The sequence below is a fragment of the Suillus clintonianus genome (assembly GCF_016758775.1).
Source record: "Suillus clintonianus strain FC179 chromosome Unknown DEU56scaffold_89, whole genome shotgun sequence".
Taxonomy (NCBI): Eukaryota; Fungi; Basidiomycota; class Agaricomycetes; order Boletales; family Suillaceae; genus Suillus; species Suillus clintonianus.
This window is the reverse complement of record NW_024539313.1, coordinates 12037-25684: the sequence shown is the minus strand read 5'-3', so window position 1 is coordinate 25684 and position 13648 is coordinate 12037. Positions and strand designations below refer to the sequence as shown.

Genomic DNA, 13648 nt, shown 5'->3' with positions numbered 1-13648 from the left:
TTGTAGTCATGGCAGTCCCTTCGTCAGAGTCAGCCACGAGCTTGGCGTTAAATTCTCGAACGCTAAGAATGAGGCGTGGCCCTAGCACAAACAACTGCATGAACAAGGAAATTTGAAAGGCGCCGTCATAAATATTGATTCCCAAAGAAGTTGAGTTCTGTAGAAATGATGAGTGGTCGGATGCAGATATCAGCCACAGATTGACCAACCGAAACATTTGGAGAAAGCGAGCCGAGGTCAAAGCAAGCAACAGCAGCGTAGCTAGCACGTCGCGGAAATTTAACAGAACGAGATAACAAAATTCAAATCAGGAGCTTACGCTGCAAAGTAAAACACGTGTGTTTTGATTAACACAGTAAAACAGTCCCCGAGGGTCGATCCTGTGGACGATCGTCGCAATTCACGGAAGTGTTTTATGACAATCCAGGCTGAAAGAAACATGGTGAGGATCTCCCATGCGGTGACGATTATCCAAGTGTCGGCGATTAGAGATTCAGAGCTCGCAAAGTCGTAAGCGCACTGATTGATGCCGTAGAGAACAAGCTCCTCTAATATTGATCCGATGAGCATATGTAGTTCAGTCTTTAATGTGAAAGCTTACCCCCTGACACACGACTGCTTGTGATTCCGATGATAACTCCACCGGCGAGTGTGACAGCCGAGAAAATTACGATGAGAAAGATGAGCATCTTTCTCGATGCCTGATACATGGCATGTAACCGAGTGATGATAATGACTGACATGATTTAGGTCAGTCCGGTATCACTGAAGTATGCGGCTGGGTAGCTCACCGCCGAGCATGGTGACCACGATGAAATTCACCCATGATGATATGATGTTAAGGATAGTACCTTGACATGGTGACTGATGAGCCTTGGAAGATTAAGGGCTTCAAACAAAACTCACAGCTGTAGCGGTGGTTACATTGAACCAAAAGCCGGTCAAGAACTTACTCACCCCTATGTAAAAGTACAGTTACTCGTACGGGAACGGCAATCATCAGTGGGAATACTCACCACATCTGTCACCGAGACGGTCGGGAGACTCCCTGCGTGCCGCCAGTCAGAAGAAAAACACGCCGTATGTGGGAGACATACACAGTATGGTGATGCTGATTGTGAAGAGCGGCTGATTAGCACAGTGCCAAATTGTTGGCCTTGCAGACGTACGCAGAGAAGAGTACTCCAATGTAGCGCACCTAGAACATTGTGAAGTCACAGCACAACGTTGCCAACTGCCATAAGCTACGTACGCCGAAATAGAGAACACTCATGAGGGACCAATGTTGCCTCTGCCACGAATCAATTGTCTTATGATCTCGTTGTTGTGATGAGATTCTGCTCACCCAGACCAGTTCGAACTACAAATCATTGTCAGTAAGATGGCTGCTCCGGCAATGACACCAACCCACCTCTTGACTGAGTGTCAGCGCTGGAGAATATTATGGGTACACTAAAACAGCATCACTACTAGCTTACTCACCCCAATCATATATTACCGCAACGGAAGATGCAACTGCGAAACCAGAGGCAAACCTAGAGTGAGACTCATCATGAACATCATCAGACTGAGGACCGTTACCTGCAAAGTAGCTGAAAAGAATGTTGTAATTGATTAGCGGCAGCCAACTGGGATCGTTCGAGACTAAGGTCATATTCAAGGGATAGTTAGCGGTACACTGAGCTAAGTTGGTGGAGCATAACGATGGCGTTCGTGCTAATAGATATACCAGCGCCTTCAATGTTCATCGATGCATCGCCCGACATAGATATTATGATGTGGAACAACAACCCGTTCCTGGTCATTGATGACCTTGATAGATGCCCAAGTAATTCTGTTGTATTAAATCAAGTAGAAAGGAGACCCTGGGAGATCGTTGACTGCCCTTGATTGAATCAAAGTGGGTGTGGGGCTATGTGGGGGTTTTGAAACTTTTGATTGTAGATCTGTCACGCGCGTAGAATGTTTAGACACCGAGTTTCCAAAAATTACGAACATCGTGGGTTCTTCCAAGCATATGCCGTTGTCGAGCTGTTTTCGCCATAATCAGGCCCTCTCTCAACCCCAGTCTCTGGGGCCCGGGGAGCGTACCAGCTCATCCAGGATCTGGCAATCTATTAGCAAGTCGAAAATCGAAATATAGGACAGGTTTCGGTTGTACAGTGTTAACGTTGGGACTCGTGTCAGTGGTGATGTAAAGTTTGAGTGTAACTATGATGATGTAAACAAACAAACAATGCAAAACACCGTCACAAGACCGATTTCATTGAAGTCTGAGGACACACCAAATAATAACATAACGCCATGTCCAGAGTGCTCCCACCTCTTGAAGCCACTGATGCGCACTTGCACACACAGGGAGACAATCGTCGGCATCGCAACCAGACACGGGTTTCGTGCAATGTCTTCAGGAATATTAAATTTGGATAACAATATGCTTTCCCTGCCGCTGATCGACGTGATCGTCGCCAAATGTTTACACCCTGAATTTACCCTCTCCATGTCGATTATCGTTCTCATGCAGGTGACAGTGTGGCGCGCGATCATCATCTCTATGCATTCCATCAGTCCCGGGCATCTGGACAGTTTGGATTTCAAAACAAGTCCCAATCTTCTCACCCCTCTTAGACGTTGAACTTCCGAAGGGTATGTTTGGAGGCGTGGTTCTTGGCGATGGCAGTGGTGGGTCATTTGTCTGGTGTGGTTAAATCTTTTACATTGGTTTTTGGCTGTTCTGCTGTATGGCGATCGTGAATTGTGATAGATCCTTGTTGTAAGACCTTTATCACTCCACGGTGAGCAAGGCGGGTAGTTGGAATTATCGAGACGGCAGGCAATAAATCTTGTAGAGGTTATCATGCTGATTCCTGGTATTGAAGTGTGGTAGAAAACCTCTCAAGAACAGCATTAATATTGAAAACAACTTCCAAAAATCACGAACAGCATTCTGCGGGCGTTCAGATATTTCGTACGTGTGCATAGTCTTCTCGAGCTGGCCTAATGCGAATATTTTTACCACTACCTAGTGGTAGCTGCAATGCGACTGAAAGCGAGAGAAACGAAAGGACAAGAGTGGCCGGCCCATCCGTGAGTGAGTGACCAAGTAAGCATTAATATTGTTAACAAATCACAACAAAATGCCAGTCAGGAACAGTGTCGCATTCTGTCGAAAAGGGCTTTATAGGAGATGAGTTTTCTTATACGATTTTGATCGACAGAATGTAGATCTTATCACACTGATCATCTGGGACGAAAACAGGCCAAACCGAGCCTGCCAGATGGTCGCTCGCGGTGTGCTGTGATGTCCATCTTCGATAAATCAGCAACGATGACCTTGGTCACCGCGGATGCGTCCTTGCAGTCAACTTTTGGCAGCAACGGGACATGCCTACTTTGCTGTATCTCTGGGCCTCGTACAAATTGGAAATTCTAATGACCTTTGAGATTCGTAACTCCAGCAATAATTTTCTCGAGCCCAGATTGCTATCCCATCAATCAAGATACTCCTTGACTAGGACATCGATGGAAGGTCCCCATGAAGGAACCTTTGCAAGACCGTCGATAAATCGTTTCTCAACTTCAGCGTGATAGCGTGCTGCCCAAACTATTGCACCGCCTCTATCGGGGCCGAGTTCTAACATGCTAGCAGTGATTCAGTTGTGGTTTTCGTTCCCAGTCGCTTGCTCTCTGTTGCACAAAATTATGTCTGTGATCAGACCGCAAACCATACATTCAACAACGTGGAGATGTAAGACTGGATGTCACGTTCTGTAGACTCGCCTAAGATTTCATCCATGGAAATATGACGAACATGTGACGCGGGGCGGAGGGCATCCCCAATGTCTTCGATGGGGCGAGAGGTGATGATGATATTTTGGGGGATTTTTTGATAGTCGATTTACACACCCGATAGTACATAGGTACACAGAAAAATCGGCCCTGAGAAACCACTTCACCCAGTATTTGTTTTCCTTCATCCTGGTCGGAACAATCATGCGTAGTCCATTTCGTACTGTTCGTGCTGTTCATGCTGCTCATGCTGCTCGAATGACGGTGGCAGAGTCCAGCATATACAATCTTCGAACTCTGTACTGATATGTACGCACTGGTCGTCGGCATGCGAATTCCAAATGCCGATGATAAGGCGGGGCGCGATGATAAATGGCGCGGTATCGACGAACATCTCCGAGAGAGACATCACTGACGGCTGTGTGTGTACACGTTAGAGCTGATCTCTCTAGAATCATGGTATCACCATACCGGAAGTCCAGGGGCCCATACTATCGTCAATAAGATTTGGTCTAGCAAGTTCCTAGCGGGATTTCGTGAATAGTTGCAGAGAACTGATTAGACGAAGGGGAACTTACAGGATGAAGTATATGATATGACTTCGAACGATCAGGAGTACAAATACGTTGGGCTCCATTTTGAATTCTTTTCGTTCTTTAAGGTGCTTCACGAGGATGACAACGGCAAGAATAACTAGGAAGATATCCCAGCATATGATCGGGATGGAAGTATATAATGCGGGCATAGGCCCTAGGTTGAAGGTTTCCGTGCAGTACCTGACGTTTGGAGTTACTATTTCTACCGCTATACAACGAGACGTCAGCTTGCACGCAATTCGATCCAAATAGAAATTCACCCGAAAATGCTACGGGGCGACTATATAAAAATATATCCATCCCTATGGTGAGCCCGATGATAGGTATGAACAACCCCAGTAGCACATAAAGTAGGGTCCTGGATTGGTTGTATAGGGCGTAAAGACGCCATATGAGAACCACTGCAGACGTAAAATAGGTACCCACAATGAGATGCGAGAAATTAGAATGCATGACTTACTTTCCGCCAACCAGAAATAAACTGAGAATCCCCATTCCAATGTAACGCCAAGAACGTAGCCTGTTTCAATTGTATGATAAGTGAATGCAGTTCAAGTCGAAGACAGTACACTTGCAGCTAAATAAGAGGTTAGTGATCAGGCTTAGTTGTAAAATAAACTTCTGACGTACGGCTGACACTAGGTCAACCCGGAATCCATTAAAGAAAGAAAGCATTGATGCACTCACCTCATAGGGCATGTACACCAGACCTCCCCCTAGTAGTGCTAGTCAGCTAATGATGGCTCAGTTGACATGACGTCACATACAGCTGGCGCAAAGCCTAGGTCAATGTCAATATACAATACACCATCTGAAGGACAGAACAACAGCGACGTACAATCCAATGACAAGACCAAAATACCGAACCTAGCATAGCAATAAAATATAATGAAGCACTTTAGCAAGGCGGAACTCACAGCGAAGTAAAGACACGCCATTAGTGACCACTTTTTTGTCTAGATATTCGATCAGTGTCCGGAGCTTGATATCATTTCAAGTTAAATACCAACCCAAAAAAACTTGACCTACGACAATATAATCATGAGTACTCGACCAAGAGAAGACAAGCTCTTCATCACCTCTTTCTCGAACTGAAGGACTAGATCATTTTGCGCTCAGTCGCGGTACAAGGTACATGAAAGTTACTGACTGTAGTCATAGGACAGCACGGCAAACATCGCTACTGGAAAAACGATGAAGTTCAGCATGATGCTTCATCCAAATCCAGGTCAAACGGAGCAAACGAACCTCCTGCATTGTTATTCCAACGCAGAGCATAGGCAAGTTCTTCGTCCGACATGAGGCTGCAGATCAATTGGCGAATCAAGAAGTACGTGATAGACCGTCAGTGATCACTGACGCAGATACTTATAAGGGACGTAATTTTATTATCTTGCCAGGGTTGTTGGTGGAATGGAAGTGTACGACGTGTCCGAGTTTGTGTCACCGCATTTCTTGTCGGTGTCACGAATCGCGTTTCTTAGCAATTAAGTACCAACGGAAGGGTCAAAGGTTATCAATGCTCACACGACTGACAATAGTGGCATGGTGGCATACTCTACCCGTCCAACGCTTGTGTTCGGGTGCTTATCTAGCCCTACATAGGCTGGAGACCATGGGATGATGTCCTACCGCCATCTGAAATTTAGTAATTCTGTTGTATAAAATCAAGTAGAAAGGAGACCCTGAGAGACCGTTGACTGCCCTTGATTGAATCAAAGTGGATGTGGGGCTATGTGGGGGTTTTGATTGTAGATCTGTCACGCGCGTAGAATGTTTAGACACCGAGTTTCCAAAAATTGCGAACATCGTGGGTTCTTTCAAGCATATGCCGTTGTCGAGGTGTTTTCGCCATAATCAGGCCCTCTCCCAACCTCGCTCTCTGGGGCCCGGGGAGTGTACAAGCTCATCCAAGATCTGGCAATCTATTAGCAAGTTGAAAATCGAAATATAGGACAGGTTGTACAGTGTTAACGTTGGGAGGAGGTGTTGGTGATGTAAAGATTGAGTGTAACTATGATGATGTAAACAAACAAACAATACAAAACACCGTCACAGGACCGATTTCATTGAAGTCAGAGGACACCGTGACACACCAAATAATGACAGAACGCAATGTCCAGAGTGCTCCCACCTCTTGAAGCTTGAAGCCGCTGATGCACACTTGCACACACAGGGAGACACTCGTTGACATCGCAACCAGACACGGGTTTCGTGCAATGTCTTCAGTAACATTACATTTGGATAACAATGTGCTTTCCCCGCCGCTGATCGACGTGATCGTCGCCAATATGTTTACACCCTGAATTTACCCTCTCCATGTCGATTCACATTCTCATGCAGGTGATAGTGTGGCGCGCGCTCATCATCTCTATGCATTCCATCAGTCCCGGGCATCTGGACAGTCTTATTTCAAAATCAAGTCCCAATCTTCTCACCCCTCTTAGACGTTGACCTTGGGGTATGCTTGGAGGCGTGGTTCTTGGCGATGGCAGTGGTGTTTTTGGCTGTTCTGCTGTATGGCGATCGTGAATTATGATAGATCCTTGTTGTAAGACCTTTATCGCTCCACGGTGAGTAAGGCGGGGTAGTTGGAATTATCGAGGCTGCGGCAGGCAATAAATCTTGTAGAGGTCATCACGCCGATTCCTGGTATGGAAGTGTGGTAGAAAACCTCTCAAGAACGGCATTAATATTGAAAACAAACTTCCAAAAATCACGAACAGCATTCTGCGGGCGTTCAGATATTTCGTGCGTGTGCATAGTCTTCTCGAGCTGGCCTAATGCGAATGTTGTTACCACTACTTAGTGGTAGCTGCAAAGCGACTGAAAGCGAGAGAAACGAAAGGACAAGAGTGGCCGGCCCATCCGTGAGTGAGTGACCAAGTAAGCATTGTTAACATATCACAACAAAATGCGTCAGGAATAGGGAGTGCAATGAGACAATGCAACAACGAGGATCATACCTCTCGAATCTGTTGAGCGATTGTGATTCTTCGACTTGCGGTTTTTCATCCACGGTAGCTGAAAAACAACCAAGGCCGCTATTGAGTGATGCAGTTGCTCATAATTGAGTACTATGAACATTCTTATTACTGGTAACCACGAAGTCTCAGTAGCTGCTACGAGACGCCAAGCTACCATCTCCTGGTTCTTTCTCATACAAACAATAAAAAATCAATCATTTCGAGGCTTCTTCCCTTGATTGTTTGGCGGAGCCGATGTCTCATCTCCCGGTCTGAGCCTCTTCTGCTTCAGGAGGTTGGGGAGCGGACAAAGTTTTATCTGATGAAGCCCAGCACGTGTTTGCGCATCATCGAGATATTCTGCAGCTCTTTTGTGCACATCTTCCCGAAGAGCGTCGCTAAGCACTACCGAGGGATACTCTGCCTCCGCCATTCGATAGCCATCGTGGAGAGCTTTTGCGAAATGAGGAATAAGATAAAAAACATCAAGGCACGTTTTTGAAAGGACAGTATTGCAGCTATTGTAGAATGTTGGAAAGTGGGTGAAGAAGTCCTGGCGTGATGTGAGGCCGACCGCACCAGGGAAGGCCAACTGGAATTGTTGCCACTGAGTATCAAAGCGATGGCCGGCGTTCGCTGTTGTTGTGTCCGTGTGATAGAAGAAGATCCAGGTAAAAGCCCACCATACAGATTCGATGTCGTGCAAGAAATTCATGCGAAATGGAGGGGTGATCAGGGAGCTACCAAGCGGAGGGGGGTCGATAGTTGGGGGGAATAAATAATTCTGGTTTTCTACTTCCACCGCCATGAAATGCATTGTTCCCTGTCGACGGGTTAACAGCGCAAGAGATCATCTTCAAAAAAATCTTACCGTTCGAACATCATGATGAGTAGTGTTTGGATCTATCTTTTTCGCGTACTCGAAGTCACCCAATTTCCCGATACCCTCGACCCAAATTACGTTCCCGACGCTGAAATCGCGATGAATCCAGCCTGCTTTGTGCAGATAATACAAGGCTAAGGTTGAATGAGCAACTGAGGAAAGGAGAGTGACAGTGGTTTGCTCACCCTTAAGTGCGCCGGACAAGCAAGTCAGAATGTCGGCTAAAGAGGTGAGTTCCTTGATAACGACTCCGACATCATGGAAGACAGTGCGAGTATGGACTCTGCGTGGGATGCCAGAGTCGGGTACATTGCCTGTGCTAAATGAATATGGTTTCGCGGAGAAGATGGAATTGGGATCGATGGACACCCAGGTGTGATTATACTCTTCTACAACCATCGGGTCCAGCGTCTCGTCTCCGGTATCGTCGATTACGACATCCCCCCAGAGCCGGACTCCAACGAAGTGCCTCTTGGCATCTTCCAACTCATCCGGTTGCAGCGTCTCCGCACAGGAAGCCAAGATGTTTTCTAGGATCTCGCCCTCTGATTGACGTCCAACTTCTCTCCATGAATCTTTGATGGCAACCTTCTTTCCCTCGGCGTCTGTGGCTTCGTACACGCGAGTTCCACGCCCAACCATAGAGTCTGCGCCGTAGGTTGCAAGTTCACATGTCGTGGTGAACACTTCGTCCCCGATAGTGAACTTGTATTGGAAATCCTTCCCATCGTGGATCCGCTCGACAGTGGGGTCCCATCCGAGCAATTTCATAGTAGAAGACGCAGACGCAAGAGCATAAAAGAGCGAGATAACACCATCGATGTTCTAGATGTAACATGCCAGTTAGCACCCTGACGCACAGCGCGATACGTTTGCGTACCTCGAAGAAGTTGATAGGTTCTGTAACCGCAAGGAGCGCGCGATTGCTGAGCCACAGTCTCAATTGTGTGTCCTCGATTGTAATACCGAACGCAAACCGACGAAGAGGATCCTCGCGCATGATATTGTGAAGGCTCCAGAATATCTTCTTTTCGTCCTAGAGCAGACTTTGTGAGCGGACGCCGACAAGATCTATAACAACTTACATCCCAGAGAGACTGGATATTCTGTTCCTTCTTAAACTCGAGTGGCACAGCAATATCGAACCAATGTATCTTGGGCTCGGTTTTGTTGTTGTTAAGTACAAGGTATCCATCAGGCCTGGAAGTATTGTTGCGCTCCGAGAGGGGTGTTCCGTTTGGGTTCGCTAGGAAGGACACTCCGCGTTTCGGGACTTCTGCCAAAATTTCAGCGATGATGCGACCGAGGGGCTTAAACGCATCCTCTACGGACTCTTTCGATGAGGCAGGTGGGGTAAGATCCGTCCACCGCAAGCCGCTCTCGTCGTCAGTGAGAATCTTTCTCTTCGTCAAGTTGTTGCGTATCCCCTGCAGATCCTGCTGAGAGGGCATGGCACCAACGCATTTCACTAGGCATTCGAATGGAACCTGCAGATGCCTTCTCAAATCAGCGAGAATGGCAATGCGGCCTAGATAATCATCGTATGAGGTATGACGAGCGACTGGAACTGTATCTGGCGGTAGCATTTGGGAATTCTGTGAAAGGCTGCGAGAAGCATGGAAATGAAAATACGGCAGGCGCTGGTCCTCGCTGGTCTGTGTTGGTATCAATTGATGGCTGTCTGACTGTCATTTTCCTATATTTTGTGATCTGAGACATTTGGCGGAGCTTCCGGGGGCCTTCACCGGTGCATGAGGGTGGGGCGATTATGTAATCGAGGGTTAGCGATTTTGTCCTGACAAGTCTCCTCAGTGCCAAACCTATTGATGGATTACCAGTCACTTTAGGAGCTGATATCATGTTGCATTACCATCCACACTTCAACGAAGCTCACAGGCGGGGATGCTGCAAATGTCCACATGAAGGCCAAAAATCGCAGGCCAGGAGCATTTCAATTCCTCTCGAGCTCGCAAATTATCCTTGAGATGTGCAACGACAATTGTGAACTCATTGTAACGTTAACACGACTGAATTCGTATGAAATCTAATTGTCCTAAGATTTGATTTGATTGTTACATGACCATGATGGATGATATCGTGCGTAGTTGACTTGAAGCTTGAAGATGAAGCAATAGATGCAGTGGATATAACACTACCACACTTGACGACGACCAAACCACAGAAGAAACAGTGCCCATGATGTCATGATTTTGTCTCATTTCGGGCTTTCTTGTCTGCCAGCTCCTTTTGAAGCCAAACAGAGACATCTTTGGCCGCCTCCCAAGGCCGGTTCTTCTGTGACATCAAATAACCCTGCAACGCAGCCATCGACACCCCGCGTTCTGGGATAGCCGATGCAAACTGTGCAGCAAGCGCAAAAAGCTGTTCGCTCGAGAGCTTTGGTGCATGTCCACGGTGGCGTGTACCTATGTACGTGGGAGCCACGCGCTCAGGTTTTTCAGAAGAGGCCGAGGAAGGAGATTGGGGAAGGGAGCTGGCGGTATTGTCTGGGACGCCAAGATCAATCAGATCAGTGGAACTGCCGTCACCTGTGGAGCCATTGGGATGTGCTTGAGCAGGACTCGATTTCTCTTTGTCGTCATCCGAGGCGGGCTTGTGTGATGAAGGAAGGTAGAAACGCTTAAACAGCTCATCTGCCTGGTATTTGCTCGCGAGCTTAAACTCAACATGGAGGTCCATACGGCCGGGACGACATAGAGCAGGGTCAAGGGACGAGTACTTGTTTGTCGTAGCGAACAGTATTCGCCCCTCTTGTGCGCCAATGCCGTCCAATGCGTTGAGCAGGCCACTGAGCGAAACCTTGCTAGATATGGGAGCGGGCGGGGGGGCGGGGGTGAGCTCCGCTTGGTTAGGTGGCGTAGTAGGAGCATCTTCTCGCGTGATACTGTGATGGAGGGCCGCGTCGATGTCTTCCATGAGAGCGATACATCTCTCGGGCAAATCTGAAATGAGTTCTGAAAGCCCAGTGTCGTCAAGCCCACTGCGGGAGAGGGAAATGATGTAGACATCAAGCGCCAGCTCGCCCGCGATGCTATGAATCAAAGACGTTTTCCCCGAGCCAGGTGCACCATACTGCAATGACAATTCGATGAGCATCATAAAAGAACTCTTAGGACGAAAGGATCTTACTAGCAAATAACCACGGCGGAAAGGAATTCCTAGAAACAAGTTTATCGACAATTTCACTCCAATTCTGAGAGAACGCACCTCGTTCAGCATACCACCTTTTGCTGGCAAGGAAGTCTTGCGCGTCCTCGACGACAAGTTCCCGAATACCAGGATCTAGGATAATAGAATCTAGAGGCCGCTTGCGCCTTGTAGCAAGTTCTCTCCAAGAGTTCGAGCTGCAACGCGTTAAAGGGGAAACATCTATTATTGTATGACTCACGAATCAGAAACATAGACAGTAATGGAGCTGCTTTGCGCATCTTGATAAGCATTTTTGGCATCTTGTAGGATAGCGTTTAGAATGTCATGGTTGCGCGTGAGAATGCTGTTTAGCAGAAGATAAAACAGACGATTTAACTGATGTCTGGAGAAAGTTTACCTGATATTCAATGTGTCCTTGCGACCCCCCCAACCAGGTACTGTCTCCGAAATACGGGTAACCTGCATCCATCTGTATTTGTACCATAGGGTATATGACCCAGAAGCTGCTGGCAGATAAGAGACTTTGGGCATCCCAGATGGGTTAAGCTCGTCTTCGGAAGGAGATAGATTCCCCAAATACCCTTCGCCAAAGGAAGAGGCGCTGATATTTACATTGCGCACATTCTCTGTAGACCGACATGAATATATTTAGAAAATTATCCCAGTGGTCGATCAGAAGGCTTACTCCAAGCTGGTTGCTTCGATAGCCAGACCATCATCCATTCTGTCAAAGATAACACTTGTTATTGATTGCAATATAATCAACCAAATGTCACTCACTGTAACTTTCATCGTAATCCTCAAATGATGCGGTGAGGAAGAAAGAATCAATCGTGGATGACCAGACTGTGGCAAGGAGGCGTCGGCAGGTCTCAAAGAAGCTACCGATGATCAAAAGCTTCGCCCAGTCTCTCAGAGCAGAGATCGAAAGAACGAGGGAGATCAATGAGCCAAATCCATTCAAAGCGGCAGGTGCCATCATATGCGGTGAAGTGCCATTGGTACTAGTCACGGTAGAGTTTGGACTTGAAGTGTTCGAGGCTGCAAGCTGCAGAAGCTGCTCGACGAGGTCTCATCACTAAATAGAAGGTAGCTCGGTATGACCTGATGCTGATTACATATGATAATCTACCAAGTTGTGTATATACATAGCTTGATATCAAGTTATAATGCTCGGGGCACTCCTAGTAAATTACTTCTTACACTACAGAACGCAGACTCGTAGACCATACTTCTCTCATTTCATATCTAAGGCTGGCAAGGGAAAATCATTTGTTCACAAGTGGACCACGTGTTAGCTAATAGCATCAACAAGAAATCATGTGACCAGAGCATTGGCTTGGTCTTGGCGATGGATAGAAATATCTGGTAAGAATTCCAGTGCAACGGCAATATTCAAACTTACCGCTACACTCCTCTCATGTCATTACAAGGGGAAATTATTTTGTCACCATTAGATCACGAGTTAGCTGCTAATTCCCAGTGAAAATAAGCAAGATAGAGGTGGATGTATGTTGATAGCTATTGATAGAAATTTGTAGTTCGATCAATGGCTATCGTGAAAAATGAGACTTTTCTCGATTTTATTGATAGAGATCGAACGAGCAAAATATACAGATCGATACCCGTTCGATTTCGTTCCAGGTAGTTTTTACATTTGCAATTGAACCACGTTGATAGACAATGAAACAAATGAATTGGATGATAGGTATTGCTATACAGGGATATACGTTGATGCAGAATGAAACACGACGATGCAGAGCGAAAAATGATGAAAAAAAAACAGCACCCTACTAGCGCCGTCCACCCAGCTCGCGCCCGCCATCCGCTACTCGTCCCCATTCAGATCCAACGAACTCCTCCTCAGTGTTGCATCGAGGCCCACTGCCAGTGGTAGCGACTGGCGCCAATGTGTTCGTAGCCAGCTGTAGAAGAGGATAGTTAGCTCGTGTATACTAATTAGTAGGAAAAAACACACCAATCAATGTACCCGCTCTACATGCCATAGCCGTAGCTCTGATAAGGATCATTCAATGACCCAGCAACAGCGACCGTGCCAAAAGGGCTCACGTTAGCATATCCAGCAACGTCCGTATAGCCAGTGGCATTGGTATGAGGGGGTGTCAGGCTCGCGCTGTGAGGAGAGGTGCCTTGCAAGACACATCCGTCGTTCGAACGCGCTTGACGACCGTGGGGGACCGATGTGAGAATGACCGTAGGCGAATGCCTTCGACGAGGAGCAT

The 13648-nt window shown here is 47.0% G+C and overlaps 3 protein-coding genes across 3 annotated transcripts; all 3 read right to left on the bottom strand.

The window, feature by feature from the left end:
• Window positions 1-3813: 3813 nt before the first annotated feature.
• On the bottom strand, window positions 3814-5928 carry DEU56DRAFT_574624 (uncharacterized protein). The gene is made up of 14 exons (XM_041346888.1): window positions 5913-5928; window positions 5634-5839; window positions 5536-5568; window positions 5465-5484; window positions 5396-5410; window positions 5303-5341; window positions 5224-5252; window positions 5153-5166; window positions 5069-5101; window positions 4846-4905; window positions 4646-4786; window positions 4368-4593; window positions 4261-4312; window positions 3814-4207 (listed from the first exon to the last, which is right to left on the bottom strand). The coding sequence occupies exons 2-14, from the start codon at window positions 5683-5685 to the stop codon at window positions 3992-3994; spliced, it is 930 nt and encodes a 309-aa protein (XP_041204435.1). The 5' UTR covers window positions 5686-5839; window positions 5913-5928; the 3' UTR covers window positions 3814-3991.
• A 1431-nt stretch (window positions 5929-7359) lies between these two features.
• On the bottom strand, window positions 7360-9820 carry DEU56DRAFT_825606 (uncharacterized protein; the record flags this gene model as incomplete). The annotated part of the gene is made up of 5 exons (XM_041354296.1): window positions 7360-8174; window positions 8223-8368; window positions 8420-9059; window positions 9115-9270; window positions 9320-9820. 5 exons carry the CDS (start codon window positions 9818-9820, stop codon window positions 7563-7565), a joined length of 2055 nt encoding a protein of 684 aa, XP_041204434.1. The 3' UTR covers window positions 7360-7562.
• A 448-nt stretch (window positions 9821-10268) lies between these two features.
• On the bottom strand, window positions 10269-13411 carry DEU56DRAFT_974111 (uncharacterized protein; the record flags this gene model as incomplete). The annotated part of the gene is made up of 8 exons (XM_041359536.1): window positions 10269-11327; window positions 11385-11413; window positions 11463-11599; window positions 11644-11748; window positions 11803-12031; window positions 12091-12129; window positions 12186-12476; window positions 13396-13411. The coding sequence occupies 8 exons, from the start codon at window positions 13409-13411 to the stop codon at window positions 10437-10439; spliced, it is 1737 nt and encodes a 578-aa protein (XP_041204433.1). The 3' UTR covers window positions 10269-10436.
• Window positions 13412-13648: the final 237 nt, after the last annotated feature.

What these genes read in the sequence shown, in the direction of transcription:
- DEU56DRAFT_574624 (XM_041346888.1), bottom strand. Translation starts at nt 5,685, where the DNA reads ATGTCGGACGAAGAACTTGCCTATGCTCTGCGTTGGAATAACAATGCA. An exon ending in CGTGCTGTCCTATGACTACA is followed by an intron (nt 5,485 to 5,535) that starts GTCAGTAACTTT and finishes AAAATGATCTAG; the next exon opens with TCCTTCAGTTCGAGAAAGAG. An exon ending in TATGGGCCCCTGGACTTCCG is followed by an intron (nt 4,208 to 4,260) that starts GTATGGTGATAC and finishes GTACACACACAG; the next exon opens with CCGTCAGTGATGTCTCTCTC.